This window comes from Caenorhabditis remanei, chromosome IV (genome assembly GCF_010183535.1).
Source record: "Caenorhabditis remanei strain PX506 chromosome IV, whole genome shotgun sequence".
Classification (NCBI taxonomy): Eukaryota; Metazoa; Nematoda; class Chromadorea; order Rhabditida; family Rhabditidae; genus Caenorhabditis; species Caenorhabditis remanei.
In genome coordinates this window covers 10,942,531-10,958,527 of record NC_071331.1, presented here as the reverse complement: position 1 = coordinate 10,958,527, position 15,997 = coordinate 10,942,531, and the positions used below count along the sequence as shown (strand labels likewise).

The following is a 15,997-nucleotide window of genomic DNA, read 5'->3' as shown; positions in this document are numbered from 1 at the left end:
TGTCCGGATCGTAATCAAAAAGCGTCGGTTGTCCAGAATATATCACTTCGAATTATGGATCAAGAATTGCTTCGTCCCGGACAAAGAATCGTCTCGCAGTGGAGTAATGAGCGATCGATTTTCTCAAAGTTTAGAAATATCAAAACGTTGCATGAGGAGGAGTCGTATACGAAAGCCGTGTTTTCGGTGGGTTTTCTAGGTGTAATCAGCTCCGATATTATCGAATTTTTGAAAAGTTTTGACTCGTCTCGGTTCTAACTCGGGACAGTTTTGATTCGGAATGCCCTTGTTTTACCAAATTATAAGTCGAGACCTCTCCAAATACTGGAATTTCAATTCGGGACAGTTCTTAATTTGACCTGGTTCCGATTCAACAAAGTTCTAGACAGTTCTGATCCGACTAAATTTCAATTCGTTACAACATCGAATTCATGATTAGGACAACTTAAATTTGACAGATTTCTGACTCCTAAAAGATCAGATTTGTCCCCGCTGTTAGTTCCGGATTGTTCTAATTCCAGGCAGTATTGATAGAGCCCGAACTTAATTTTAAACAATTCTGATCAGATTTCCGTTCCATCCAAACCCTATTTACCCTTCCAGGCTGACGATGAGCACATTATTGTTGGTCTCTTCAACGGAGAACTTCATTGGATCAACGCCGACACAGGAACTGACGATGGACATACCAATTGTCATGGAAGTTCTCTCACTAATATTCAACCATCTCATGTAAACCCTTCCCTCTTTCTGATTCTCCTTATTTTTCCCTAATTTTCAGGACGGAAATCTGCTTCTCACTTCGTGCGCCTACTCACGTCCACTTTCTGCCCTCTGGAGACTCGGTGAAGCACTGCAACGAGTTCACACTTATCGTGAAGAGTCGTATGTTCGATTCGGAAATACAACTATGCAGAGAATCATTGGAACGTCGAAAGAGAAGGCGACTATCTACGATACGGAGACGAATCATGTTCTGGATTCTTATGTATCTGGATTGAATGCGTTACAGTATGATAAGAATTACGCGTCGTTCTCTCCAGATGACCGAATGATTTTCAATGATGGATTGCTTTGGGATGTTAGAAATAAGAATTCACCGATTCATGGGTTCGATCGTCTCTCCAATAGAACTCTATTCGGAACTTTTCATCCTCACGGCACCCAGATCATCATCAATTCTGAAATTTACGATATCCGAACATTCAGAATGCTCTATCATGTTCCTGAACTCAGTCGCTGTAATTTGGCTTTCAATTCTACTGGAGTGAGTTATCTTGACGTCTAAACCGATCTGATTGCTGTATTTTCAGAATATTATGTTCGCTGCTGAAGCCAATGAAATCCACCGTCCAGACTATTCAGACGTCCCACCCTCACCACTTCGCTCATTCGATACTCGTGACTACACTGCTCTCACTACTGTCGAAGGACGTCGTCCAGTTCTCAGCATCTGCTCATCGCATCACGATCAGACGCTGTGCATCGTTGAACAAGTCAAACCAATTATGTCGGACTACATGATTCAGGCGTCCACTCAATTGAGATTTATTGAGATTGGACGAGTGAAGGATAATGAAGATGAGAATGAGGAGGAAGAGGAGGAGACGAGAGAGGATCATAATAGTGATTCGTCTGGAATGGAGATGGAAGATATTGATGATGGGAATGCGTCGGAGCAAGGATCCGTATTTGATGCTCTCGGAAGAGTGAGTTTTTTTAAGATTTAGTGCATGGAGGTCGGGCACATTCTCACACCACCAAAATATAATTATTTGCTGGAATCGTACATCTATCCCAATAGATATTAGCACGCCATGCTTCTTACAACCGCGCTCTACCGAAACCGAAGAAAATTGTGTGAGAAATTGAGAAACGCAGAGAAAAAGTGACATTTTTCAAGGGAATTTCGGTGGAGCGCAGTTGTAAAATCTGTGATGAGCTAAGAACTTTTGTGCGCAGCTCGTTGTTAATAGCTCAGAACCATCGGTCTCTACTTTGGAACTCCAAATTTTCGTATTTCTACCGCATCATTATACGTTTTTATCCAATTGATGAATTTTCATTTACATTAAGGCCTTTACTGGTCAAATGTGATATCTAAATTCACATCACATCGCTCTGATCGTTCTCACTAAATCTACACTAGAAGAATGATCACTTTCGTATCCAAACTGATCTTTCATGCTTCTCGAACGACATTCAGTTGCTACATGTAACATCTCCGAATAGAGAATGATCACTTCTCTGTTCCAATTGATGTTTCTTTTTTGATTGAACCTGATATTTCCTGTGGTCAATTGCTTCAGCTTTCCTCAACATCTGCAAGTAGTCTTTCCATATCAAGAACTCATCACACCTGTCAGAGAATGATCACTTCTCGGCTCCAACTGATGTTTCTTCTCTGTTTCGAGTAAGAAGCATGAGGAGTAACATCAGATTAATTTCAAACTGCTTTTTCTGATTCGTGTAACATCTCTGGAATGATCACTCATGTTCGCATTGTGATGTGTCTCTTCTGCTTCGAAAGCAAAGTAACATCACAATTTGCTTCATGTAACATCTTCTGATCATTCCTCTTTCAGAATGATCATCGGTCCACACTAGAAAGCGCATGATCACTCTTGTTCTCCTGTTAATGTTACCTTTTTGCTTCCACTAGAAGAATGATCACTTTCGTTCCTTATCTGATGTGTCCAATTGCCAACTGCTTTTGCTTTTGCTTCATGTAACATCTGTTGAACTGATCACTCTTTGCTTCGAAAGCATACTCCATGATCACTTTCATGGGTGTGTCCACCACTTTTCAACTGCTTTTGCTTCCCGTAACATCACATTTTGCTTTTTGTAACATCTCTTTTCTTGGAACATTTCTCTTCAAAAAGTGATCATTTTTGTGCCTAGTTCGCTCTACTTTGATAACTTCTTCCGTAACATCACATTCTGCTTTCATGAGAGAGAACACACTGCCACTAGTCACTTCTCTCTGCGTCTCTTCTGTCCGTCGCATGTTATAATAATCCTTCGTTTCTTTTTCATCAGTTCGAGAAGTGATCTCTTTTGTGCCCAAAAGATAGCTTGCTTCCGTAAGATCACTGTTCGCTCGTTTTCTGATGATTTTGTTTTGAAGCAAAGTGGTTCTGCTTTCTGTAAGATCACTTCAAGATTTGTAAGATCAAGTTCCTAACAAAATGGGCGTGGTTTTAGCTATATTTTCGATACAATTTCGTTTTCGTTCAATTCCTAGTTTCCCGAGTTAGAACTGCGTTTGATTCAAAACCATCTGAATAGAAATTGTCTTATACACATAAGCTGTAAAAATGCAAAATTTAAAAACATTATTTTCTGAAGAATATTTGAAACTTGCTTCTAGCGTTCCAGTTTTGATTTAGTTTTCTTATAATAAAAATTCTGAATTATTTTCAGCTCGGCGATGACAGTGAAGACGAGCTTGAGGATGGTGACGACGACAACGACTCGATGGACAGTTTCGACTTTGAAAATGCCCTGAATCGTATCATACGTCGTCAAGCACTTCTTCGTCGTCAACGTGCGAATAGCAGTGAGAATGTGGATAATGCTGACATAGATGATGATGATGAAGATGGAACGGATGGAGATGATGAAGAAGAGGACGATGAAGAGGACGATGGAGATGAGGAGGCTGATCCAGATTTCGATATGGGAGCGGCGATTGATGATTTGGTGAATGAAGTTGATGAGGAAGTGGATGAAGACGAGTTGGGAAGTGATGATGATAGTGGAAGTTGGAGGACTGCTAGTCGAGTTGGTAAGTTATAGATAGAGAAGTGAAAGAACATTGTGAAGAAATTGAGCAAAGATTCAGGTTCTGAAGACATCAATCTTGATGAACTCGATGAAGAACAAGCGAGAGAGGCTGAAAATGATGGAGATGAAGAGGCAGTTGCAGAAGGAGAAGACGCAGGTGAAGCCCCTCCAGCTGCGGCAGAAGAAGAGGAAGAACGAGTGAATCTCGCTGGATTCAGAGCCGAAGCAGCCGCCGCCGCTCGTCGTGCTATTCTCGGACGAGGTCTCCGTAATATGCGTCTCGGAATGAGTGGACATAGAAGACATCCTCATATGCCACCACAGGCGGATATATTGAATGCGAGAGCCGAAGAGCAACGACTTCAATTCATGGAAGCGATTGCGAGAGAGGGAGAAGTGGCCGATGAGGCGAATGGAGAGAATGGAGAGAATGATAGTGATAATGATTATCAGTGAGTTTTCATACGAAACAATTATCTTAAATTATATCTGAAATTTCAGATCCGAAGAGGAAGAGATCAACAGTGTCAGCACGACCGCCTTGAATCCGGCACTTCGTCGTCGGCGTCGACGTGAACAGAATGGAAATGAATCTGATTAAATATTTCTCACATCTCCTTCTTTACTTTTAGTTTTAACCCCAATTAGATCTTTCACATCCGGTGGAGACATTCCACAAGTTTTTTTCCCTGCCTCAATTTTTGTGACCCTTTTCCCTTTCGCTCACCTTTACAAATTTACCCTTTTCATTTCGTTTTTAAATTCACCCGTTGATTTTGTTTTTTTTCTTTCTTTTCAATTGTTTCGCTAGTTATTGTTTGTACATCTTCTGATGTAGTTTGCATGCAAAATCTTGCATGCCCCCTCCCCCCAAATCCCGAAAATTTTGTTAAATAATAATTCTTTATTGGGACCTTTTTCTATGAGCAGCTATCAGAAAATCAGTAGGTTGAATAGGATTGTCCATTGATGACCAGATTAGTCACATCATTTTTCTTCATCGAACTTCCATTGAAAATACCCGACAAATCGATGAAATGATCAGTTCCGAGTGAGATTTGAGCCGAGAATTTGATTTTTTGAGACTCAATTTTCAGTCGGGTACTCGATTGCAATTGTTTCGGAACAATTGGAAATTCATCCGATTTCTTCTTCTTTTCGAGTGGTTGAATACACATTTTGAAACGTCCATTAGTCGAGATGAATTCCATTTGTTCGTAGAGAAGACTGTTGTCCGTATTTGTAGTTCTAGCAACACTCGATTGGATTTCACTTGTCAGTGGAGACATCTGGAATATTCTGGGGAATCAGATGGGTATCAAAAGAGGAAGAGTACCGTCATTTTGGGGTTCCCTCCTCCAGCAATATAAGTGGCCGATGGAAATAGACCGTCTGGTTTCGACTTCTTCAATCCACGACGTTTTCTGAAAAAGACGAAATAACCATTGAATCAGTGAAAATGACATAAGCACTTCTGAATTCGTTGAAACAGAAAACGCGTCAACGACACCCCAGCTGACTCACAAGTGTTGAATGTCTTCAAGTGGTTCCTGTCCCATCTGTTGAACATGTTTACGTTGAATTGATCTGATGGATTCACTAGATTCCCGAGAAGTGGAACGACCAACTGCCACCTGCAAATGGAAATTAATGTACTGTTTCAGAAATGTGGTATCAGATTGAGGCAAATAAATTATTTGCTTCTCATCTCGTTATAGCAAATTATCCTTACATCAATCTTAGTTGTTCCCTTGTTAGCTGGAATGTAGATTGCCTCGGGGAACAGATTTTCACTATCCGGAATTGGAGTGATCGGATCCACGGAGCTTCTGAAATTCCACTCAATCAGTCATTTTATCCCTTTTAACTGTCCACTTACGCATTAGAACTCTCCGCATAACTAGCCGAAACCAACGATTTTTTCTTCGAATTGACAATCACTGCTTTCGGGAATAATCTGAAAATTTGAATATAGTCATTGGGATTATTCAGAATGAAATCTGATACATTTTCCGATTCTTTCCAGCATCACGTGGAGTACGAATAGTTGGTTTCGGTTCTTTCGACGAAGAACGATGAATCGAACTGATGGAAATTGTCTTGTGAGATTCAGTTGATGTTATGGAGATGCCTGGAATATAGCTACAATTAGATACAGTAGCGGTCATAGGTGAGTATACCTCCACTCTTTCATGTGTATCTCAGCTGAAACAAGTCCGTTTTGCATAAACTTCATTCAGCAATAAAAAAATAAGTTTTTTGAAAAAGTTAACATTTTTAATTTTATCGATAATCGATTTTTCCTGACCGTGATTTGAAAATTTGAAAAAAAACTTTTTATTTTTCTCTTGAAGTTATTGAGTTTTTAATGTCAAAATGATGGAACATGTTCAAATTAACAAAAAATTATCTTGAATTAGTTTCTTAGTTCCAGAGCATCGTGCTATAGCTCCAGAAGTCAAAAGTGGTGTCCTCGGGAAAACCTTCATAACTCATCAAGAAATTATTCAAATTAGCCAAATAATGTACCAAAAGACGTGTTTTGAGTTCTTATACAAACCAACATTAAAAAATCAAGATTTTAGAAAATATAATTTTTCAATTTTTTTTCATTCAAAAAATTATTAATTCCAATTTTTCCTAGATTTTCGATATTTTCTGGCTATAAAAAGGACATACCTTTCAAAATGTGCATGTGAAGTGCTTTATCAAGCATAATGAAATACATTTTTGAGTTTTTTGTTCGTTTTATAGCCAGAAAATATCGAAAATCTAGGAAAAATTGGAATTAAAAAATTTTTGAATGAAAAAAAATTGAAAAATTAATTTTTCAAAAATCTTGATTTTTTTATGTTGGTTTGTAGAAAAACTCAAAACACGTCTTTTCGTACATTATTTGGCTAATTTGAATAATTTCTTGATGAGTTATGAAGGTTTTCCCGAGGACACCACTTTTGACTTCTGGAGCTCTAGCACGATGCTCTGGAACTAAGAAACTAACTCAACATAATTTTTTGTTAATTTGAACATGTTCCATCATTTTGACATCAAAAACTCAATAACTTCAAGAGAAAAATAAAAAGTTTTTTTTCAAATTTCCAAATCACGGTCAGGAAAAATCGATTATCGATAAAATTAAAAATGTTAACTTTTTCAAAAAACTTATTTTCTTATTGCTGAATGTTTCAGCTATCTTTAAAAAAAAAGTTTATGCAAAACGGACACGATTCAGCAGAGATACACACGAAAGAGTGGAGGTATACTCACCTATGACCGCTACTGTATCATAAAGTATTGGAAGGTTTATATGGAGTTGGTGAAACATTGTTTTTTTCATAATAATCAATGTTTTCATCATGCCATTTATAGTAGTTTGGACTTTTGGGAACTATTAGATTTTGGGCCATCTTAGTTCACATAGCGCATGAAGCTTTAGTAAATTCATTTTTAATCAGTTTGAGCCATACTTGCAAACCGGGCCGAAACGGGCCGACACGGGCCGGCGCGTAACTCGCTTGAAACTCAATGTTATGAGCTGAAAAATATACCAAAATGTAGATCTCGACGAGTTCTATGACCGTGACCTACTACGGGCCGGATGGCTGTTCGTTATTGTGCCGCGGGCCGGGAAAAAGTGTCAAAAATCGCGAAAATGGTTAAAAAAGCCATTCTAGCCATTCTAGCATTCCGGCCCGCGGCACAATAACGAATAGCCATCCGGCCCGTAGTAGGTCACGGACATAGAACTCGTCGAGATCTACATTTTGGTATATTTTTCAGCTCATAACATTGAGTTTCAAGCGAGTTACGCGCCGGCCCGTGTCGGCCCGTTTCGGCCCGGTTTGCAAGTATGGTTTGAGCAAGGTGGAGTTGCCCGCGTACGAATACGGGGTGATAGGGTCCTGATAAAATAAGACGACAGTAAACACAGTTTCTTACAATAAATAAGGTTTATTGCAAGAAAATAAAATAAGAGAGCGTAACTTACAAAACAAAGGTTAAACAACCAACGCTAAAACTAGAACTAACTCTGAAAGCCAACCGACTTCAGAAAACCACTTGTTGCCACGTGGAGTACACGTGTCCACGTGAACTGACGCGCTGAGGTTACGGTAGGCGCGTGAGGCTTTGGCGGAGTGTCGTTGCGTATTTATTGTGAGGACTCGGAGAACTACAGGGCTATGAGGGTACCTTGCCACCGGCAACTGTGGAATAAAATAATTTGTGTTTCAAAAGCTTTGTTTGTACGGCTACAGCTTTTCAACAATATTATGTGTGAGATTTTCGTTAAAAAAAATCAAATTTTGTCGTGTTTCTCAAACTTTTCTCAATCTTATATAATATCTCCCTAATTGCTATGCCATCAATTCCCTTTAACCTACCCGAAAAGTTGCGTGAAATCAATGATTTCTCCTTGTCATCCGCCTTTTCTTCCTTCATTTTTCTCAGAATATCAGCAGCTTCTTGAAGAGTTCCACTCACTTTCACGTCTATTTCCTTGTACGCCCAGTTCGCTCCGAAATCCATTTTTCTGAAATTGGTTGAAATTAGAGGAATGAGAAGAGAGAGACTCACATTGTATCGATATTTCTCCTTGAATTCCAGAGAGAGAATGGCAAAGTAAACTTTGAAATTGATTGGAGATGTCTCGGGATGATTGAAGGGATTGGGGAATTAGTTTATGGGGGAACCAGGGTAGGAGGGTCACGGGAAAATCGGGGGATGGATTACGGTTTCACGGGTTCCATTTTCAAGAAATAATATTTCAATGAACTAGTGATCCGAATTTTACGTTGTTAAAACTTCATTTCACTTTTTCAGCTCCTCTTTGTTTTCTCCTCCAATTCCCAGTGGATTAATGATATTAAGTCCGATACACGAAATGACCGCTGACTTTTCTTCGATGAATTTTCTTTATTGAATTCTCATCGTTTTCCTAAAACTGAACAATTTTCGGTGAAGCGTTATTTCCACTGTTCCCATCAAGAGTTGCTACAAGTTAACTAATTTAGAAAAGATTCCAATGTGAAACAGTCAAAATGTTTTAATGAATGAACAATCATAACCTGTTTTAATCAGGCAATAACCCACTGTGATTATTTTTTTTTTCAGTTAATGTAACGCCCGATATATAATTAAATCTCCTTCACTCAGTTTCTTTCAATTCAAGAGATTTTTTTCGCAAAACATTTTTTTGTTCTGAGAATTGATGAAATTCCAAAGTGTACTCCAATAATATTGAACCATTCATTGATATTTCTTTGATTCAGAACAAATAAATCTTTTTTTTTTCAAATGCCTGTCTTGTAGACATCACTACACCAGAAAATGCTTCCTTCCAAGTCTTGTTTTTTCAAATCGTCAGATCAAATAAGCGGTATCATTGTTGTTTCTAAAATAGCTCAAAATATATGCTCAAGTATAAATTATTCTAAGGGTTCTACCCACTTAAATGCAGAATTAAATTGTAAAAGAAATTCTAAAAAAATAATCCAATTTTTTCAATGTTGCGGATTCGAAACTACCTGAAACAATCACTCAATGACTCCCGTTTCATTTATCGCTGAAGTATGAGAATCGGTGTTTTCTGAGCTTGTAGAATATTAGACGTTGTAAGAAATCATTTTATATGAAGTCGATTACATTGGTGTCAAAAGTTATTGACTTCCTTCCAAACTGGTAAAAGATGAGCATCTGTGGAGAAAAAGAGGTGCCAATTGGATTCACGGAAGGAGACATCTGGTGTGAAATTTCTAACAATTTCAATGAAATGACAGGAAAGTTGACTGAAATCATCAAGTTAAAATAAAATGTAAACTGCTCCGATGAATCTGAAATTCTTTCCTTAACTTTCCTCGTTTCCTGTTTCATTTCTCTAGTATAGTAGTGACATTAAATATATTGGTAGTAATCTGGTCATTACCTCATTCGAATTCCGCTATTAAGAGTTCGATGAAAACTGTGCACATTCTTCACAACAAACTTTAAAATTTCATCAGTTTCATGATAAGCTCAAATTTTACGAACCTGAATAAAAAGCGTTCATGCCACTCCTCTTCTACAACAACTTTTAAATTCCACCCTTCCCCTAAAACAATAATCCAACCACGTGCTAAACTCTCCAATAATTAGGCCCAATTGACCCCGTCCCTCTCATCGAGATGACGTCAGTGGCCCCTCTCACACCAATTGTTCTCTCCTTCACCACCTCATAACCATCCCTTCTCGAACACTTCCCGGGCGCTCATCACTTTTTTTCTCTTGTGAGTTCATGTCTCCATGTAGCGCGGCCGGAGCCGAAAAATGTGCACGATTTTTACACAAAATTTTTCGAAATTTTTTAAAACTTTTCATCAAAAATAATCAAAAACCCTATGTAAACTTGTATTTCATCGAAATATAAAAACATAGTTCGACTTTTTGGCAAAAAAAAATCGAAAAAATTTTCAGATTTTTGTACTGTGACCTGGGCCGACCGTGCCGTGCCGGTGAAAATTCTCAAATCAGCCCAGGGCGTCCTTGTTATATTCTTATTTATCTTCTTCTTCTTCTTTACTGTTTGCGCTGCCCGCTACCAAAGTATTAATTATTTGCACATTCATATACTTATTGTGTTGGTTCGTGGTTCCCCAGGGTGCTGACCTCCTCAACGTGCAATGCCATGAACGGCAAATAAGTTTACTCTGAGATTTTAAGAGACGATGCCTCGCTCAAGCCACCAGGCCATGTTACACATCAGCCAAACAAATCCGCTTTGGCTGATTTTGTGATCTGTTAGTACCCTAGGAATTTTAAAAATTTGATATAAGACAGGCCAAATTTGAAAATTTTTTTCCTCGACAGTTTTCTCTTTGTATTTGGCAAAAAATGGGAAACTCATAATTGTTAAAATCTGGCGGATTTTTGAAAAGTATGTGATTTTTAACAGAGTTTTATGAATTCTCAGCTAGTCGAATTTTTCTGGAAAAGTTAACTCATACTTGAAACTTTCTCCTTATTAGGGTTTGATTAACGACAAGTTGGTAAGACTGGAACAATGTTCACAAAAAATTTTATTGAAGGAATTTTAAAAAGACAAACACAGAAACGTAACAGTTACACTTTTGTGAAAAACAGAAAAAAAAAGTACGTGAAAATTAGAATAATTTTGATTTCACGTGATAAACTCGGGCCTCCCCAAAATCGAAACTGTTACAACTCTGGGAATTATCCACGTATCGTTGTGTATCAGTTTCAGAGAGCTACCTGAAATTAAACGAATTGAACGTGTTGACACAAAAAAAGAAAACGACAAACCTTATTGTGACTTAGAAGAGCATTTTGTAAGATATCAACATTAACCAATAACAACGATAGATTGATATAAATAAAATTTCGCTTCAAACTCAACATAATATATCTGAAAATCTGAAAGGGTTATTCTTGAAACCGTAATCGTTAAGTTACCTTCTAAACACTATTGAGTAGTCCAATTAGCATTTTAAAAACCCAAGTAAGAACTTGGGAATTGAAAATTATATGAAAAATCTGCAAATTTGTGGTTGTTTCCGACCTGGATTCAATAATTTTCTCTGGAATAGGCATATTTCAATGTATAGAGCTATACATCAAGCAGCAAATTTGCCAACAGGAAGGAATAAAACAAAACGTGGTTTTCTTTCCAGAATGTATTATTTTATAAACGTGGCAGAATTTTAAATAACAAGCCACGTTGAAAAACGTCCTTTGTTTTTTGAGTGACACGTCATTTGTTTTGATGATTTGTTTTATTCCTTCCTGCAGGTAAATTTGCTGCGATGTGATATGAGATATAGCCCTATACATTGAAATATGCCTATTCCAGAGAAAATTATTGAATCCAGGTAAGAAACAACCACAAATTTGCAGATTTTTCATATAATTTTTTTTTCATATATAGCGCCCGTATCCCCACAATTTGGGGCATGGGGGTTGATTTCCTGGGGGCGTAGGGGTTGATTTTTTTTGCTAATTCGATTGCCCACAAAACACTTTTTTACTCAGTAGGAACCGAACCCCGGATGTTGTGTTTCACAATCATCCGTGTTATCCACTTCTCCAAATGAACACGCTAATTATCGGATTTTATGGTTAATATAACTCCACGCGATTTTAATTTCTGAAAATTTAACTTTTAGGTACGTGAGCATGTATTCATTCACCTTTTTCTAGTGGATTCGTAAAAGCAGTATCCCGGCTCTGCTTTGAGCATAAATACGGGCCAGAGCTGTTTTAAGGTAATCGCTTCTTCTAAGGTGCTGAGCCGAGGGGCGGAGTCAAAGCAAGCTCCAGGGTGTCCCTGTTTTAAGGTAATCGCTACTTCTAAGGTGCTGAGCCAAGGGGCGGGGTCAAAGCAAGCTCCAGGGTGTCCCTGTTTTAAGGTAATCGCTACTTCTAAGGTGCTGAGCCAAGGGGCGGAGTCAGAGCAAGCTCCAGGGTGTCCCTGTTTTAAGGTAATCGCTACTTCTAAGGTGCTGAGCCGAGGGGCGGAGTCAAAGCAAGCTCCAGGGTGTCCCTGTTTTAAGGTAATCGCTACTTCTAAGGTGCTGAGCCAAGGGGCGGGGTCGAAGCAAGCTCCAGGGTGTCCCTGTTTTAAGGTAATCGCTACTTCTAAGGTGCTGAGCCAAGGGGCGGAGTCAGAGCAAGCTCTAGGGCGTTGTTGTTTTAGAGAGCATGCATAGGTGCTCCAAATCCTGTAGTATAGGTCGGAGTTTTTAGGAGTTTTGGGGGCAAGGTGGAATTAGGTCGGGAAAAAGTGGAGGAAAAAAGTTTCAATTACATTTTTCACTTTAAATTCCTCTTTATCAGATTGAGGACCAAAAAAAAGGTTAGTAGATGGAAACATTTCAATTTCTGCAGCTCGTAAAAAATTTTGATTTTTCCCCTACAGGATTTTCGGCCATGTATGAAAGCATGCTTCAGGGCGTCATTTTGTTGTCAAAATTTCAGTGGTAGGTTGGAAAACAGACTTTTTCACAATTTGGTAGCTCGTAAAAAATTAATTCTTCCCTCAAGAAGGAATTCTGAGCACGTAAGGTGTTCCTCCCGGCGCTAAGGAAGTTGGGAAAAAAAGTTTTCATAGAAATTCAGAAAAAGTTGACAAACATATTAATAACCGTTTTTGTCAATTCTTTTACGGGTTTCTAAGAAACCTAAGCCTAAGAGAGTGGTGTAAAGTGGTCCCCCACAAGAATCACACAGGTTATGTAAACTTTGTTCATCTTTCAGCACACTGATTCTAAATCCTCGAAGAAATTTTTTAGGTGCACCACTCCCAAAATTTCATCCTATGTGTGCCATTCCCCAGTAATAGAAATCTATGTGAACACCAATTTTTATTGCTGACAGAAAAAATATTCACAGTTCATAAGGAAATAAAATCAAATTCAAGTGGATAGATCGTTCAATAATTTGCCTTCAGTGACTTTCTTTGCACAAATTCTTCTGCCGATTGCCGGAGGGGTCCTTAAAACTGCTCCGCAGACATTCCACGTCGGCGAAAACAATATTTAAATAATTTGGAAAACCGAATTATTTAAATATTCGAAGGTCAAAAAACACGCGAAAAAAAGAATGGTGAAAAATCCCGAGGTCACACGCATTAAAAATTCAACCCCCATGCCCCATCTTGTGGGGATACAAGCACCCCAAATTTGCAGATTTTTCATATAATTTTCAATTCCCAAGTTCTTACTTGGGTTTTTAAAATGCTAATTGGACTACTCAATAGTGTTTAGAAGGTAACTTAACGATTACGGTTTCAAGAATAACCCTTTCAGATTTTCAGATATATTATGTTGAGTTTGAAGCGAAATTTTATTTATATCAATCTATCGTTGTTATTGGTTAATGTTGATATCTTACAAAATGCTCTTCTAAGTCACAATAAGGTTTGTCGTTTTCTTTTTTTGTGTCAACACGTTCAATTCGTTTAATTTCAGGTAGCTCTCTGAAACTGATACACAACGATACGTGGATAATTCCCAGAGTTGTAACAGTTTCGATTTTGGGGAGGCCCGAGTTCGTCACGTGAAATCAAAATTATTCTAATTTTCACGTACTTTTTTTTCGGTTTTTCACAAAAGTGTAACTGTTACGTTTCTGTGTTTGTCTTTTTCAATAAAACCTGGTCGAATTTTTACGTAACTCTTTTTGAAACTGTTTCAAAAAATCAAATTGACAGCTGACCTTAATCAGTTTCTACAAACCAGTTGAGGAAAAACTGTAATTTCGTAGAAATCCCGTTGAATTTCCCAGAAGTTCTAAAATTTTTCCGTTTTCTAACAGTTTTGGGAGATTCATTCAATTTCCACATCAATTCTTGGAATTTCGCAACACTCAATTTTTTCTGTGAAAACTCACAGGAAAGTTGAAAATTTGTGAAAAAACAGACGACGAAAAAAAAATTTCAAATTTGGCCTGTCTTATATCATACCCCTTTAGGCTCCGCCTCTTTTGACATTCCGAAACGATCGATTGACGCTGAAAAAATGAACATTGTTCTTTCAAAAGATAGGATCAAAATCTTTCCAGAAATGAATTGTTAGTCTTATTTTGTGCATTTTATTAGTTGATAACTTAATTCTAGCTTTCCTGCGTCATATATTTAGAAAAAATCGCTTTTTTTCATTTTTTTCATGCTTTTCGGAATTTTCGGTTAGCTTTCAATTATTATTGTAGAGAAATCTTTGCCTTTCAGAAGAAAGACGACATGGATTACTCAGCGTCCCAAATCGACGAACAAACCGTGCATATATTGATCGACTATGAACAAGCTAATGATTTTGGTCGAAAAAAACACCTTGGCATCATGTGAGTTGTCTGTGGAAGTCTACAATTTTAAGGGAAATCTTACAGAAAGACCCTGTTTTTTTGCTTTTGCTCTTTTTTACGCTACTTTAATAGAGGGAAACCTTTTCTCGGAGGTGAATAGCTTCACTATAAACGAGCATAGATAATGTATTAGCACGATACATGTCTTACAACGGCGCAACCAACGAACACTTTGGGCCAAATTGAAAAACTCAGAGAAAATAGACGTTTTTCAAGAAGATTACGATGGAGCGCAGTTATAAGAACTGTGATGAGTTAATATATCTGAATAATTGTTTTCAGAATCAAGACGACAACTCCATTAATTGATCTTGCACTGACAGCAGTTCCTATAGAAGAGGGAAAAGGTTTAGTTGGAGATCGACTCAAAGTGACCGAGTTGAAAAAACAAGAGAAAGACTTGAAATGGATCGATAAGGAAACATTGGAAGAAAAAGAACGAAAAAAGATAATCAAGTACTCAGAAGAAGTGATGAAACATCTGGTAGCAAAGGACAAATGTACAGTGAGTTAACGAAACACGTCTTTACATACTATAAATACTCTTCACTTTTCAGAATCCGCAGGGAGCTTGACTTTTCTCATAGTCACTGAATTAGTTTTCTTGATGGCACTCGGTGTTTCTGCATACTACAGTTTTTTGGATCACAAGGATTACGTTGATATTTATATAATTCTTTGCTTTGTAATGTCCATTTTTCACTATTTGCGTCTACAGCTGGAAGAAACGAAAGAATCGCTGAATAGTGTGCAATCCTGTCTTGAGAGCCTACTGTGAGTTGTATTAGAGGTTATCTGACGAGACAGCTTCGCGAGGTCATTAAATTGATATTTGCTATAAATGGAGGAAATACTGTTTTATTCCCCCCGAGCACACCGTTACTATAATCTAAGCCAGCTACTACTACCTGCTAGGTACCGTGTAATGCCTCTAACTAGAGAATGGTCTAAACGGATTGTTGAGTTCACCAACGAGACCTGGCAGAATCGATAGACAATCCAATTTTGATGGGAAATCAGTTTTCAAAAATTGCTGAGGGCCTCCAGAATCCATATTCTGGTCGGAAATCTGAAAATCCTAATTTAATACACATGATTTCTTCGATTTTCCACCCAAATTTAGCTGTGTTTCACCCCAAGTATCACGGCACCTGGAGATGCCTCTCGGCCGTGATCGCGAGGGGTGATCGTGCAACTGGAAACAGTTCTGAATAATGCTTTGAAAGTTAATGGTGCGTCCAAAGTAGCTATCTACGCCGGCCAAAGTTTATTTGTATTATCGCAGATTTGTCGTTGTAGCAACTTTGGACGCACCAAAAATTTGGTACCTAGAATATGTTTCCTTTTCCAGGCTGGT

At 38.1% G+C, this 15,997-nt stretch overlaps 2 protein-coding genes across 2 annotated transcripts; one reads left to right on the top strand and one right to left on the bottom strand.

Moving 5' to 3' along the window:
- Positions 1–4,730: 4,730 nt before the first annotated feature.
- On the bottom strand, positions 4,731–8,316 carry GCK72_013230 (uncharacterized protein; the record flags this gene model as incomplete). The annotated part of the gene is made up of 7 exons (XM_053729735.1): positions 4,731–5,078; positions 5,126–5,213; positions 5,314–5,423; positions 5,522–5,618; positions 5,669–5,746; positions 5,797–5,920; positions 8,172–8,316. 7 exons carry the CDS (start codon positions 8,314–8,316, stop codon positions 4,731–4,733), a joined length of 990 nt encoding a protein of 329 aa, XP_053584507.1.
- Positions 8,317–14,518: 6,202 nt separating this feature from the next.
- On the top strand, positions 14,519–15,215 carry GCK72_013229 (uncharacterized protein; the record flags this gene model as incomplete). The annotated part of the gene is made up of 3 exons (XM_053729734.1): positions 14,519–14,619; positions 14,923–15,145; positions 15,198–15,215. The coding sequence occupies 3 exons, from the start codon at positions 14,519–14,521 to the stop codon at positions 15,213–15,215; spliced, it is 342 nt and encodes a 113-aa protein (XP_053584506.1).
- Positions 15,216–15,997: the final 782 nt, after the last annotated feature.